Genomic DNA, 15797 nt, shown 5'->3' on the forward strand with positions numbered 1-15797 from the left:
TTTTTATTAATACATAATCCTATTTTAGTTGAGTTTCGCTGCCGTTAAGTTCTGTCTAAAGTTGAAAATAATTTGGTTATTTAATAATTCAGTTAAGACGGTATTTATTTTTCAGGATACAAATGAAATTTAGAATAGATTCAAAAGAGCGTCGGTGCTCGTCTCAATATGGGTTGACTGAAAATTTTGGATTAATACTTTAACGCCCTTTTTTGTGTTGCTTAATGTTATTTTATTTGCTCACCCCGTGACCTTCACCGGGCAGACGTGGCCGTCTACATGGGCCGGAGCATACGCTCCTACTGTCTCCTCTGACCCCCTGCTCGACAGTGAGGGAAGAGCTCTCCTTCTCTCTTTCCCCCGACTTCTTCTACGAAATGATGGACTCGCAGAAGTCAAGTGTTGCCTGCCAAGACGCATCGTTACCGGGCATCGAAGCCAGGTTAGTCGGCAACAGGTCCTCTTTCACGACTGCGACGGGGTCGGTGCGTTAATCCCAAAACCCAGAACAGCGCGCCAATGTCGTCGCACTAGTGGCACTATGCCTTCGGTTTCCAACTAGCGACATGCTATAGGTACGGGCCGAAACAACCGTGGTCAGACCTGTGTCAGCTAGAAGTTGAGGCGTCGTCGGTCGCGGCCCACCCAGCCCGCGAGGAACCGGTGGACCACCCCGACGGTTCGTAAACAGCAGAAGATAGTTTAACACTTAAGTTTATTTCAAGAACAAAACTTATTCCGAAGCACTTTTCCATTCATATTATACATTGAATTTTCTACCTACAAGCTTAAGCTAAACTTAAATTTAAAAAACCAATTTCGCGATGTAAATTAAAAACAATCTAAAATACCATGTCTTTTTATCATTCTGAGATTATATTATTATAAAGCCGTAATATTCATTGAGTTAAAAATCAAATTCAATACGCCTAAATGAATTTAAAATAATGGAATTTTATTACGATATTTTTTATTATCAACATCTTAATCCGCAACTTAGCATCGAAAGATGAAACTGTGAAAAACTCAGGACTTTTTTCCCTATCTATGCTGATGTTTAAAAAGGCTATTTATTCAGCTTCTCTTTGGCGTGTAGGTGAGCTTACGGAGCTCAAACCAGAGTGTTGCTAACACTGCCCTAGCAAGAGGAGTGCTTCGCAGAATCTACCACCGGATCGGAAACGCGACCTACTGAGAAAATCCGGCGAGAAACTCAGTGGGCTGTGTCTATGGGTTCTCAGAACTAAAAACATCTGCTCTTAGGAAAGGGGAAATTTTCTTTCAAATATTTCACGCTTAATATAGAGATTCAATAGGTTGGTATAATAATATCTGTACTTAACAAATTAACCCAATAAAAAGATATAATCTATACAATTTTCAAATAAAATCAACTACGAAAATAAAGGGAAAACCCAACATTTCCCCTCATTAAAATAAGAAAATTGTATACGGAATGAGGACCAAACCTACATAAACTATAGACCGGTCCATTATGGTCTTCTGCTGGAGCCATTTATGTTAATACAACCAAAAAACCACCTAAAAGTTTTTGTGACTTACGTCTTTTTCGTGGCAGTGTAATGGATAGAACCAGCTGATGTGGCAAGAAGGTCGTATCTGCCATTTGTTGGTTAAGACTGTGTTGCGGTGAAGCTGAAGTAATTTAGAGTAAGTGGGCGTCGTTTGTGCTGTTTTTGTCGCCTCCTGGCTCCCCACGCCCCTCGGCACGCCCATCCTCCTTGGAGATATCCTCACTTTATGGCATCTACTTCAGAGAATTATTGTCTTTGTTTTTGCTGTATTTTCTGGAGGGCTACAATAAGATTAATTAAAGCTTAACTCGTCTTTGTTATTTCTTGTCATTAGAGACATAAAGTTGTATGTTCAATTTCAACTTTACAAATTGAACATTGTTAATTTTAAAAATATGTGCAGACGAACTTTAGGATAGCGTTTCTTTTAGTATAAAAAATTCGAGTATTCCTAAACTAGACACAAATTAAATCTCAAAAAAAAAGACTAAAAATCACACTCGAAACCGCTTGCAAGTATTTTTGTAAGTAGTTCAAAACTTCTGGCTTCTGTTGTCAAAGTTTTACAGATTAGAATTGAATTTAATGAAATTAGGTCTCACAACATGAAACCTAAATAGATTTCCGTCCATCGAATAGGAATCCCCATGTAGAAGTATTATAACAATTGAATCAGTTGCAAAAACACAACTACCAGACTTCTGTTTTCTATGGATAACTTAACGTCTCCATTGTTATTGTAAACATGATTAGCATACTTCTATTCATGAAACGATCAAATATGATATCAAAAAATCCAAACTTCCCAATGTGTATTATTCTAAATACAGGACATTTAGGCGCCAGTAGCAGTAGGTAACCCAAATCGCACTGACGATAAATTCAATATTTGTTTGACTAGATGCAAGATCCGATCAACAGCATTGGAGCCGTCGGCAACAGCCTACCGAGCAACGTAGCTCGCTCAGTGCCTTCTGTCATTTATTTATTTATTTTTATTACCCCAATAGACAAAGGAACATACGGACCATGTGATAGTAAGTGCTTAAAGTCGCTCATGGACATCAGCAATGCCGGAGGCAAAGGCATGCCGCTGTCTAACGAAATTCCCCCATTTCCTCCAAATTAATGACTTGCGATGGAAAACCTGCAACCTTCATACTTACATCAACAGTGCGCTAAGCTTACTTAATCACAAATCCGATTACCACAGCTCTTGGTCCTATGCCATTCATCATGACTACCTCATCAGCCTGCTAGAGCCACCAGAACCCTTGGATGGAACCCCAAACGTAGAATCTGAAGGCTGAGTCTCGATTCACTGCAGACTACGACCAGTATTGCCTCACAGAAGAATCCTTATAAATTTGAATTCTGTTAAAACAAGTTCTTGTAATACTAATACAACCTGTTCCTGTTTGAAATTGTGAAGTGAAATGTAGAAAAAGTCCAAATTTATTAGTACATAAGGATAAACCAGCTCCGGCTAACCTGGTATACAATTGTTACCACAGTTCAAGGACACCCATCTCATCATCCATCTTAAGACATGAGATCGGAGTCTATTCGAATCGGAGAGTTTTATTCGTGATAGATTGCTAGCCGGCACAAGTAGCCCACTTGCCTATTTTAATTATGACTTCGATTTTATATCCTAAGGTAGGCAACGGCATTTATACTGTCCACAGAGTCTATACTGTCTAAAATAAGGTATGCTCTGAGTTCCGTCGCTCATCTACAACAATAAAAAGTCAGCTTCGGTTACTTAGCTAATAATTTTCTTTTTCCCTACCTTTGCTGATAGCTTTGAGAGGCTATTTCAGCTTCACCCTAACGTGTAGGTGAGCTCATGGGGCTCAAGCCGGAGGAGTTGCTAACACCGGCCCTAGCAATACCAGTGCTTTGCAGAATCTACCAACGGATCGGACAAGCGACCCAATGAGAAGATCCGGCGAGAAACTCAGTGGACTGTGTCTATGGGTTAGTTTACACGTCGAGCTCTTCGTCGCAAGCGACGGGTTCGGCGGGGACGGACACTGGTGCTTGAGGTACCTAAAAGCACCGTTTATGGATCGGGAGGGCGACGTCGACTGCTTACCATTCGGTCCACAGGATCGGGTATGGCTAATAATCACCAACGGTACGGCGCACCGCAACCACACCCTACCACCACCACATAACTACTGACACAAAAGCGTGAGCATTCCAACCAAACCTCGTTGTGGATGAATGCCACATTCATATTAGGATATTTACGGAGTCTGGTGACTACTTTATACCACTTTGCCGTTTTTCTGTTTTATTCTTCCTGAACAATCAGTCGTCAATACACTAAGCGTGGCGTCCATAGTAATATGATTCTACGAGAGATATTTGAATGCATTAACACAAACAAAAATGGGAAATATCCTAATGGCTTCAGGGACAGGAGAAAAGTGGCAATATTACATATTATTATGCTAAACGATTACTAAGCTAAACCCGTTCAAAAATACTAACTCCTCAGATACGGTACAGTAAAACAACGGAAACGAGCTCTGCCCCAAAATGGCTTAGAAGATCTATCTAAGGAAGGTAGTCCAGCTTAAGATGGATTTAGCCTTGAACAAAAATTTCTAAGAATATGCTTAGTCACCATCGTTAGATATCGCCATGTTAGTGGCAATAACTGAGTGATTGGTCCACGACATGCGCACGGCACGGTAATATTCCAATGATTTTAAGCATTTCTGTCCCTGATCACCCCATTGGAATATTCTCGAATAACTTAGAATAGCCTATCGAAATCTATCAAAACGCAAGCCGCTTCCTTTGAAGCAATAAAATAAAACCAAACTGCCCCCGAATTGAATCTTAAAATATCGTCGGGTCAGTTTACTCCCTACAGATCTATCAAGTGGTTACCACTTACCCAAACAGCCCGAGTAAAAACAGTAGAGGGTCTCGACAAAGCGAGAGATATCAAAAAATACATCGAGCGGCCTCTCCGCGCTTTATTAAGAATAAATTTAGGGCGGACGAAGCGGATTGAGTATGGTCGTTGTTGAAAGCGAATGGAGATTTTACTTTAACTATACTTGAAACCTTAGAACTTATTCTCAAGGTGGGTGGCGCATTTACGTTGTGGATGTCTATGGGCTCCAGTAACCACTTAACATCAGGTGGGCTGTGAGTTCGTCCACCCATCTAAGCAAAAAAAAAACTTTACTAAATAACTAAACTTTAAAAAATGTTACACTATTGTAGCAAATTGATATTGATTTTTTTCCAGATTTTAACTACAAAATTTTGCTTGAAAATATTATTTAGAATTAGAATATTAAATTTCGGCATACGGTGAAACCACACTCATAAAAATGAAGTTTCAAAACTACGTATGATCAAAGCGCATAGTTATATATATTTTTAAATACACTCGTTGCCGCTTCCGCTATCGCTTCTGAATTGAGACATGGATACTGTGAGGTGCCTACCTTCAGACTAATGCATTTATGCATCAGCCGACGAGCCAGATCGATACTGAGAGTAATTTCGCGAAATATTGTGAGAAACTGTATTTTATTTCTTACTTTGTTATCTTTATCATACTCTTAAGTATATTTTCATGCACCTTACAAAGTTAAGGTTCTTTTACTTTTATTATAATACTTAAGGCAAGGTCTATAATGTACATTATTGTGTGTTCGAAGCGATTGTTTTTATTGCCAAAATAACGAATTAAGCTATCAGATAATTGGTCATTGGAACCCACAACTTAAATCTCCCAACACGAAAGGTTGAAAATCACATTTCTTTGTTTTAGCGGTTCTGTAGCCCTTGAAACCTAAAGGCATCGACTGCTTCACGACAGATATAGGTAGGATTGTGGTAGCTACTTGTGCCACTCCCAGTAACATGACTAATATTTATATTTCTTCTGTGCGTGTGTTTGTCACTGAACTCTTCGTAAGCGGCTGGACCGATTTGAACAATTTTTTTTGTATGCGTTTGGGTGGCGCCCTGGATGGTATAGATTCATAAATCATCTCGGTAGATGGTGCTGCAGTCGGTATCTAGGTTATTTATCTATACTACAACTAAGCGGCTGAATCGATTTGAAAGAATTTTTGCAGGACAACGTCTGTCGGGTCCGCTAGTCATGCATAAATTTGACAGGTTTGATTTAAAATACGCGAGGCTATATTACACGCACTATCACGTAACGACGCTTGTCACACGCCTAAATAACGGGAACTCATCAAATGCGAAAATAAGGAGTAAGGACCCATTAAATAATAGCGTGTGTAAGCCGCGAAAGCTTTGACTGATTCGATGTTGCACAAGTTAGCGCTCCTGACTGCTTCGCTAAGAGATTCAATTCCCACAAACATCATTGCGGTGAACAGGTTTATTTGTTCTTTGTCTGGGGGTTTATTATCTGTAATCTGTAAATATCGTCATAATATTTAAATATATATAAGTAAGTATCAGTCTCTGGTACCCGTAGTACAGGATATCCTATTTTGGGGCAAAGTATCTTGCGTGTCTGAAAAATATATATTTAACTTCATTTTATGCTGCCAACGATGCGAACGAATCTTACAAATTCATCCTTCATGAGTCGAATGCACTGTTGAACATTTTTATATCCTGTAATTATTATTACAGCCACGTTAGTAACCGGGAGATCGATCGTATGATCCTAATAACATGAATTAATAAATAATAATAAAATTCGTAATAATGACATGAAAAGGAATGGTCGTAAGTACTGATCATTGGTGACTCTTGCTGGGGCTAGTGTTGGCAAAGTCTCTCAGGTTGAGCCCGTGAGATCACCCACCCATCTGCGAGAAGCTGGAATAGCCCCTTAGACTACCAACGAATAGATAGGGAAAAAAATGGGTGGTGTGAAGCTAAAAGGCGAAATAGAATTTTCCATGGAATATACCAAACAGACCACTGAGTGGTATGTTGGTAAATCCGGAAACTCCAAACGGATCATTTCTGACAATGCAAAAGTTTCTCAAATTTTGATCGTTTGACCTGTATCGACCTACCTATAGGAATATTTCAACAAGAGTTTAAGTCCAAGAAATTTTACAGACGTTTCAAGGACCAAAAACAACGCAATATCTTTATTATTTTGGCCTAATATCATGACCAGGATAACCAGAATTTTAGACATATGAATATTAAAATTTTCAACTACACATTATATACTTAGTCTGGCCATAAATACTGTTACAATTAAAAATAAACAAAATATTACATTTGAATTTGGAATCTGTTATTTTTATATGATTGCTCATTGCGTTTTCTCAATTTGGCGCCAATGCATTGTACAATATTTTGCGATATTAAAAAGGGGTGGGGTGATAAAGAGAACGGAATCGCTGTGATTGCATTACACAAAGTAGGTATGGAGCCAAATGCAATTATTAAACTCTCCATATGCTTGGTATTAGTAAAATGTTTGTGTACCGGGCTATTAATAGGTGCAATGAGACCTCCTCTGTTTGTGACAGAAAAAGATCTGGCCGTCCACGTAGTGTTCGTACGAAAAAGGTGGTTAAAGCAGTAAGGGAAAGAATTCGAAGAAATCCTGTCCGAAAGCAAAAGATTTTATCTCGGGAGATGAATATAGCACCTAGAACGATGTCGCGTATTTTAAAGGATGACTTTGGACTTGCAGCCTATAAGAGACGTACTGGTCATTTCTTAACTGATAATTTAAAAGAGAATAGGGTGGTAAAATCGAAACAACTACTGAAGCGGTACGCAAAGGGAGGTCATAGAAATTTTTTGTTTACGGATGAGATTTTTTTTACAATTGAGCAACATTTTAACAAACAAAATGACCGTATTTATGCTCAAAGGTCTTAGGAAGCTTCCGAATTAGTCGACAGAGTGCAACGTGGGCACTATCCGACTTCAATGATCGTTTGGTGGGGTATTAGCTATGAAGGAGTGACTGAGCCATACTTTTGTGAAAAAGGTATCAAAACATCGGCATAAGTGTATCAAGATACCATTCTTGAGAAGGTATTGAAGCCCCTTAACAACACCATGTTCAATAATCAAGAATGGTCCTTCCAGCAAGACTCGGCGCCAGGTCATAAAGCTCGGTCTACGCAGTCTTGGTTGGAAACGAAGGTTTCGGACTTCATCAGAGCTGAAGACTGGCCGTCGTCTAGTCCCGATCTTAATCTGCTGGATTATGATTTATGGTCAGTTTTAGAGAGTACGGCTTGCTCTAAACGCCATGATAATTTGAAGTCCCTAAAACAATCCGTACGATTGGCAGTGAAAAATTTTCCCATGGAAAGAGTGCGTGCTTCTATTGATAACTAGCCTCCACGTTTAAAGGACTGTATTGCAGCCAATGGAGACCACTTCCAATAAGCTTTTTATACTTTAAATTGTGTTATATTTATGTATTAAACTAACACACTGTAAAAGTAATAAATGTTATTTGCAATATATTTTTTTTTATTTTTAATTGTAACAGTATTTATGGCCAGACTATGTACATACAATTTAAATGGATTTTTGCTATTAATGATAAAATAGGAGGTGATGAGATAAATACAGTGAAGGTATTTGTAAATTATGTTAACTAATAAAATAATAAAATGGTTGCGCGTGATAAACAAAATAAATTCTAGCAAATATAGAAACTAGGAAGAAAAGTTGTGAAGCCATTAAAAGCGTCTTCGCTAGTGCTTTTCCAGGTAAATACGACTGCATTTCATGGAGCGTTTCCACACTAAACTTAAAAGAAAAGTTGTGTAGGAAGTAAATAAGATTTCCCTAAATTTAAGAATACAAAGACGCCCGAGTTCCTTCGACTTATTCAAATGTACTCGCAAATCGGATTCGCTGCTCCTTTCGTTAAAGAAGACTTGTCTTACTTTTCTTTTTTATTTCTTTTTACCTTTGTTAGGGTAAAGTTTCGTTAACACAGCGTTACCGGTACAAAATTCTTTTCTTAATGCTAAGCCGCATTTGAATATCTTATTGTACGATGGAAATTGAGGATTTAATAGGGTACTGGTCTCTTATGTAAAATTAATTAACATATTCCGACCCACCTTGGTTTTGGTGCTTATTTAATGGATTATTTGTTGTCCAAGCAGATACGCGAATATATATTAAAATACAGGTATAATATTTATATATTTTTTACAGAAATACATTTATGATCATAGACATAGTATGTAAATGCACTAAACCAGACCAAGCATAAAGTTACAACGACAAAAATAATTAAAACTATGTTTAAAATTAAAAAGATGAAACTGACTTCCTACAGTATAAAAGCATGCGGCACACAACTAACAATAGATAATGGAAAAACATAATTAAACTGTTACGGAACGAAGTAAGCACCACCTTGTACCGAACACAGCCTATAAAGTATAAAGTAATGAACGTAAAGCAGATAGCACTTTGACTACAATTCGCGACAGAACCAGGTCGTATTCGCGATCGCAGTAGTATATCACGTCATTACGAATCCTTCTGAACCATTAACGGTGCTTTTAGGTACCTCGAGCACTGGCCACCGTCCTCCCGAACCCGTCGCTTGCGATGAAGGGTTCGACGAGTAAATTAACCCACAGACAGCCCACTGAGTTTCTCGCCGGATCTTCTCAGTGGGTCGCGTTTCCGATCCGGTGGTAGATTCTGCGAAGCACTCCTCTTGCTAGTGTTAGCAACACTCCGATTTGAGCCACGTGATCTCACCTTCACGTCAAGGAGAAGCTGAAACAGCCTCAAGACTATCAGCATAGGTAGGGGGAAAAAGTAGTATATACCCGTGTCCACCCAATGCTGAGTTTAGTTCTCTTCACATGCACTCCATTTCCTTTGGTTTGTTGCCTTTCGCATCCAGTACCTACCAGCTATTTCGACCAGCTCGTCGGCCTACATCATTGGTTGCCTGCCCACATTACGACGTACAGTACGAGGTCTCCACTTCAGTACTTTTGTACCCCACCGATTATCAGTGCGACGGCGTATATGGCCGGCCCACTTCCACTTTCTTCGAACAATCTCTTTGGCTATGTCAGTCAAAGCAATTCTTCTGAGGATTTCGGTATCGCGCATTCTATCCCGTAGAGAAATGCTTAACATAGCCCGTTCCATGGCTCTTTGCGTGAACTTGAATTTGAATAGTAAGACGGACTTTTTGAAAATTTATCGCTTTCAGTGTATTCTTATAAGGTATTCTTTATGTAAATCGTGAAGTGGCTTACATACCAGTACTTAATTTTATACATGTTAATTTTAAGCTTGAATGTTTTGTGTGTATTGCTGTTGGTGTGTCTAAATAAATAAATAAATAAGTGTAAATAAATATTAACAATACCGCTTTAGGTGTGAATATTTCCTGAATATTATTCAAATTCGTATTGAAAGTACGTGTCGCCTTATAATAATATTGTGGATTACAATACCACATACAAATAATGAAAATGCCACATCATTTCCTCGATCCGAGAAATGAGCTGATACAAAGCATATTGGTTTTGTCACCATGCGAACTTTTAGCCTAATTGCTGTCTGTACCTTCGTATTTTAATTTTGATAATGGAATCATTATTTTTGGAAAGTAAGGACTATGCTGCCTGCCTTGCTTCTAGTCATGTTTCACTCTTCTTTCTGGGCCTTAAATAATCATCGCGATTTCGGAAATGATATCGAAGTTAAATTGTCATTCAAGAAAAACCATGGAGTACTTTTATAAAATACTAGTCATAATCTCACAGACGATACATTATATAAGACCTGAAAATATAAAAAATAATCGTAGAATCTGCGGTACCTACCACTCTACGGAAATCGTCGCAGCCTAAAGGATATGGTTACTGGTGGTAGGACCTCTTGTGAGTCCGCGCGGCTGGGTACCACCACCCTGCCTATTTCTGCCGTGAAGCAGTAATGCGTTTCGGTTTGAAGGGTGGGACAGACGCTGTACTGTTAAAACCGAGACCTTAGAATTACTCTTGTCTCAAGCTGCGTGGCGACATTTACGTTGTAGATGTCTATGGGCTCCGGTAACCACCTAACACCAGGTTGGCCGTGAGCTTACAAGAATATACTTAGCTGTTACCGCATAAAGGTACATAATTTGGTAAACACCGGAATCATGGGAACGACATGTTAAAATATTATTATATTTATGCGATTATATAATACAAATTCCTAACGACAACATTTGAACCGTTTGCTGTACAAACGCATCCTCTCGGTGGAAGAGCTCCCCGTTGTTGCCGTTAACTATAAATCGATTCATAAAATACTCCATAGAATATATCTAACTTGGTTCGAGATACTTCAAAATAAATTTCTTTGACAAAATATTTATTGTGATCAGTCAATCATGCTGCTAATGTCCGTGCTCCATTGAATAAACGTAAATATCGCGTCGATTTCCCCCGTTTCGGGCGTTTTGTGGTATTTGCCGCACAATGCTTGGGAATCGGAGCGATTTGCATTGTCACCTCTATGGACGATTACGTTTTCTTCAATACAAAACATCGGTACTTAAAAAGAGGATGTGGCAAGAACAATCGTTTGAATTAATGGTAGCAGTGTCTTCAAAATTCCAAAAATAAGTATTTAATTGGCTACTCTGTCCATTTATTAGCTTTCGTGATAATTGTCTGCCCGGATATTAATCTCTTCTAAGTTATGACCTCATACTCTTACAGCTATCGATTTTACTTCCCTGATATCTTACTTCTAATTATCACCTAAAGTACTGATGATAAGACAAGTAAGTTTGCCAGGGTAGGCCACGCTGCTATTTCTGCTTTAAAGCAATCATGCGGTCAGGCCATTTCGTAACGCACAATGTTATTTTGGTTTCAGTAAAAGCATTAATCATAAAACTTAAAAAAAAAAACTTATATACATGTACATTCTTATGATACCACATTCAGCAGAAAGAGTAGCTCCGTGGTAAGCTCCAAAATAGCCGATTCACGTCGATTAGTGGTCGATGCTTCACAAAACTGATTGTCGTTCGCCAACAATACTGAACGGTGTTCAACGTGTTACACAATCCAAATATAACCGTGTCATTTGTACCCCTCAACCCCTACTATTTAAGAGGGCTGTACGGAAAAATTAACGCAGTTACCTGTGAAAAATCGTGTGAAAATCATACGATTTGGCATCTTATTTAAAAAAAAGTTGTTTTGTATTTCCTGATAAGTAGTGAAATTCTAGTTTCCAACAAGAGACCAATAATATTCTAAAACAATAGCAAAATACTTTTTTTAAACAATCATCACAACGTGTTCCTTTTCTACTTTAAAATTTGCAATGATTAGATCAAAAAATTAATCGTTGCTCACAAACCAAGACACTGCTTGAGAATCCCAATAACAATGGAAAACCAAACGGAGCCTCTTGATTTATCAACTAAATCAAAGCAGCACAACTCTGCAATATATTTAACGGACTACAAGTTCCTGACGGGACTGAACAGTCATTTAGTAAAATTATTTGAGAGCTCACACTCAGTTTGTGGGAGAGACAAACAGTTTGTGTCCCACAGGAGTGGTGTCAAGAACATATTGCCCTGTCACATTTGCTTCAAGACATTTGATAGGCCTTCCTTATTGAAAAGGCACATGAGAACACACACAGGTAATGAGTACCATAGATAGAATATACTGCGGAATCAATACACCATTGTAATCGAAACGTTTTAATAGTCAATAGTTAAAAATGCTTAAATATACCATGATAAGGACATTATTAACGACACTGTTAAGGCAAAAGCTTAATCACACGATAGTTTAAATATCGACAAATTTTAACAAAAAAATTAAGATGCAAATGTTGGATAAGGTTGTAATCGTTCTCGCTGGTAAGGACGCGGGCAGTCCCACAATAGGCCCTGACTACCAATAATAGTCGCTACCGACCGTGCTCCGTTGGTGGACCTATGCGACACCGACTACAGGAGAGGACCGGTGCTATTGCAGGCAGCACACAATTAACTGTTGCCCGTTTGTTTCAGGAGAAAAGCCACACATCTGTAATGTGTGCAGCAAAGGCTTTAGCACGTCCAGCTCGTTGAACACGCACCGCAGGATACACACCGGTGAGATGCGATTGCTTCACTATATAACCTGACGTTAGCACAGTCACATGGACGTCACGACGGTAGGCAGCGGCTTGGCTCTGCCCCTGGCATTGCTGAAGCCCATGGGCGACGGTAACTCACCACAGGTGGGCCGTATGCTCGTCTGCTTAAAATAAAATATATACGACAGTTTCTTTCATTCCTGAATCCAATACCCGGTAACGACAGAGAGAGAGGGATGTACATTTAGGTACCACTAGTCACGAACAAAACCCGCCAACAAAATATTGCCGCTGTAGGCAGACGAGTGTTCGTGTTTGTTTGAAGGGCGGGGCAGCCGTAGCACTATAGAACTCAGACTTAGAACTCACGTCTCAAGGTGGCGGCGTTTTTCTTGTTGTTTATTAGCTCCGTTAACCACTTAACACCGGATGTGCCGTGAACTTGTTGATCCGACTAAACAATTAGATAATAAAAAAATACTACTTGGTAGTCAGCGGCTCGGCTTTCCCTTTGGCCTTGCTCATATCCATGCCAGTTGGACCGTTTGTTCGTATATCTAATGAGGCCATAAAATGCACAATTTCAGGTGAAAAGCCCCACAAGTGTCCGGAATGTGGAAAATGTTTTACAGCCAGTTCCAACCTTTACTATCATCGCATGACGCACACCAAGGTAAGCTCTTTGTAGTAAGCAGGGAGTCATGGGGTGTGGTCCGTGGACCGAACAGAGACCAACTGTGCATAGTTCTGCAGCTGATGTCGATACAGACTCTAATCATTTAAATTAAACCATACTGGATGGCACATTTGCTTGAAGAGAAAATCATTATATTTAAGTTTTTTTTTTATTACCTACTTAAATGGGTGGACGACTTTATCGCCCACCTGGTGTTAAGTGGTTACCGGAGCCCACAGACATCCACAACGCAAATGCCGCCACCCACCTTGAGACATGACTTCCAAGGTTTCAGTAGTTTTTTTTTTTTTTTTTTGCGTGGGCGTGAGGAAATCCTCATGGATACCCAAGGGCCCGGGCCAAAGGGCATGCCCGACTCCACTGAGGAAGTGTCTCAGTGACCTACGGACTAAAACCTCCCTCCTAGTTATCTGTCCCTTTTCATTATGGGACAACCTTTATCCCTGTTTTAGTCATTAGCCATTATTATTATCAATATATATATATTTTTTTTGTTTTTTTTTTTAATTATTATTATTATATATATTTTGTTAACGATATGGAATAAAAATTATGTAAAAAATTGAATTACAATCAGAATTAAAATTAGGATAAAATTAGAATTAAACTTAAAGTAACATTTATGAGTCCCAAGTCCAGGCCCCCGGACAGAGACGTTTACGTTATCATCACATTCTTCATTCATTATTAATCTATAGCGTATTTCATTATACTATTATTTCTGTTGTTGGCAATTTTTATACTATTTATAGCGAATTTCAGGAACACTTCTCTAGCACTGTCGTCCTCGATAATACTGTGGAAGTTTTGAGTGTCCATGGCAAAGTCCAAGATCTGTTCTGTTTCTATGCGTCTAAATCCGAATCTAGGACATTCTGTTAGAATGTGGAGGACAGTTTCACAGACCCGCCATCACACTCACAATAGGGATTGCTTCTGAGTTTGAACCTAAATAGATATTCGCCGAACCCACCGTGGCCAGTTAAGAGCTGTGCTATGATATTGTTAACTTTCATTTTACTAAGTATCTTGTGGGCGCGGCGAACATCTACAAAGAACATCTTTGTAGTCATTCCCGTCGTTGCCTCAGTATATTTTTGTTGCCATTTGTCTATGGTGGTTTGCCTTAGTGTGTAGGTTTCAGTAGTTACGACGGCTGGCCCGCTCTTCAAACCGAAACGCATTACTGCTTCACGGCAGAAATAGGCGGAGTGGTGGTACCTACCCGCGCGGACTCACAAGACGTCCTACCACCAGTAATTACGCAAATTATAATTTTGCGCATTTGATTTAAATTACACGATATTATTCCTTCAACATTTGTCAAGTACGTATTTCATTACAAAAGTTGGCACCCGCCTGCGGGATTCGAACATCAGGGCATTGCTTGATACGAGTACACCGGCCGATCCTTTAGGCCTCAACTATTACTTATTTATGACCGTTATACAAGTGTGTGTGTGTTTTTTTATTGTCCTGGTAGGCAGACGAGGATACGGCCCACCCGATGGTGAGTGGTTACCGTCGCCCATGGACTTCAGCAATGCCAGGGGCAGAGCCAATCCGCTGCCTACCGTTAAGTACTCTCCACAAGGCTCGTTTGAAGAAAGGACATGTCATGGCGCTCGGGAAACACTGTGGAGGGGAGCTCATTTCAAAGCCGGTTGGTAGGTGGCAAAAAAGATCTCTGGAAACGCACTGTGGATGACCGCGGTGGCTCCAGGTAGTATAAATTGCTACGAGAACGTATGGGATGGTGTGGCGGGTGTCCCCACTGAGCGGCAGGTGTGTCCGCAGAGCAAGCCGCACAAGTGCGCGTGGTGCCCGCGCTCCTACCCCACGCCGGGCGAGCTGCGCGCGCACGCCGCCGCGCACGCGCGCCACGCGACGCTACTCGCTAATGGATTTAAATAAACCATACCCTACATTGCGCCGTTTTATTTGCCCACAACACCGAAGTGAACAAAGAACTATTATCAAGGTAGAACCAATGATATCCTACACATCCTTTTATTGCGTTTTTTACTGGTGGTAGGACCTCTTGTGGGTCCGTCCGCGCGGGTAGGTACCACCACTTGCCTATTTCTGTCGTGAAGCAGTAATGCGTTTCGGTTCGAAGGGTGGGGCAGCCGTTGTAACTATACTGAGACCTTAGAACTCATATCTCAAGGTGGGTGGCGCATTTACGTTGTAGATGTCTATGGGCTCCAGAAATCACTTAACACCAGGTGGGCTGTAAGGTCGTCCACCCATCTACGCAATAAATAAATAAAACATCACAAGTGGACGAGCCCGGTCAGTTCCGCGCGTCGAACCAAATTGTGAGGGCGTTGAGCCCACACCTGCCTACTGATTACTTCGTGTTACATTACGTGCAGTGTAAAAAAAATTATTAAATATTATGTATAGTAAAAATATGGTTAAGTACTGGAACAGACAAGTATGAGTGCGTCGGGAATGTGGCCCGGGCAGGCCCGTGG

The 15797-nt window shown here is 40.0% G+C and overlaps 1 protein-coding gene across 1 annotated transcript; it reads left to right on the forward strand.

Annotated features, from left to right (window-relative positions):
* The first annotated feature begins 6415 nt into the window (after positions 1 to 6415).
* On the forward strand, positions 6416 to 15780 carry LOC114240090 (uncharacterized). Its single transcript, XM_089737067.1, has 5 exons — positions 6416 to 6491; positions 8183 to 8248; positions 12553 to 12636; positions 13208 to 13293; positions 15115 to 15780. Exons 1-5 carry the CDS (start codon positions 6416 to 6418, stop codon positions 15229 to 15231), a joined length of 429 nt encoding a protein of 142 aa, XP_089593193.1. The 3' UTR covers positions 15232 to 15780.
* Positions 15781 to 15797: the final 17 nt, after the last annotated feature.

Source organism: Bombyx mandarina, chromosome 22, assembly GCF_030267445.1.
Source record: "Bombyx mandarina strain Sakado chromosome 22, ASM3026744v2".
Lineage (NCBI taxonomy): Eukaryota > Metazoa > Arthropoda > Insecta > Lepidoptera > Bombycidae > Bombyx > Bombyx mandarina.

Coding starts and splice junctions, on each gene's coding strand:
- LOC114240090 (XM_089737067.1), top strand. CDS start 6,416: ATGGGTGGTGTGAAGCTAAAAGGCGAAATAGAATTTTCCATGGAATAT. Junction 6,492..8,182: donor GACCACTGAGTGGTATGTTG/GTAAATCCGGAA, acceptor AATAAATTCTAG/CAAATATAGAAACTAGGAAG. Junction 8,249..12,552: donor CTTCGCTAGTGCTTTTCCAG/GTAAATACGACT, acceptor CGTTTGTTTCAG/GAGAAAAGCCACACATCTGT.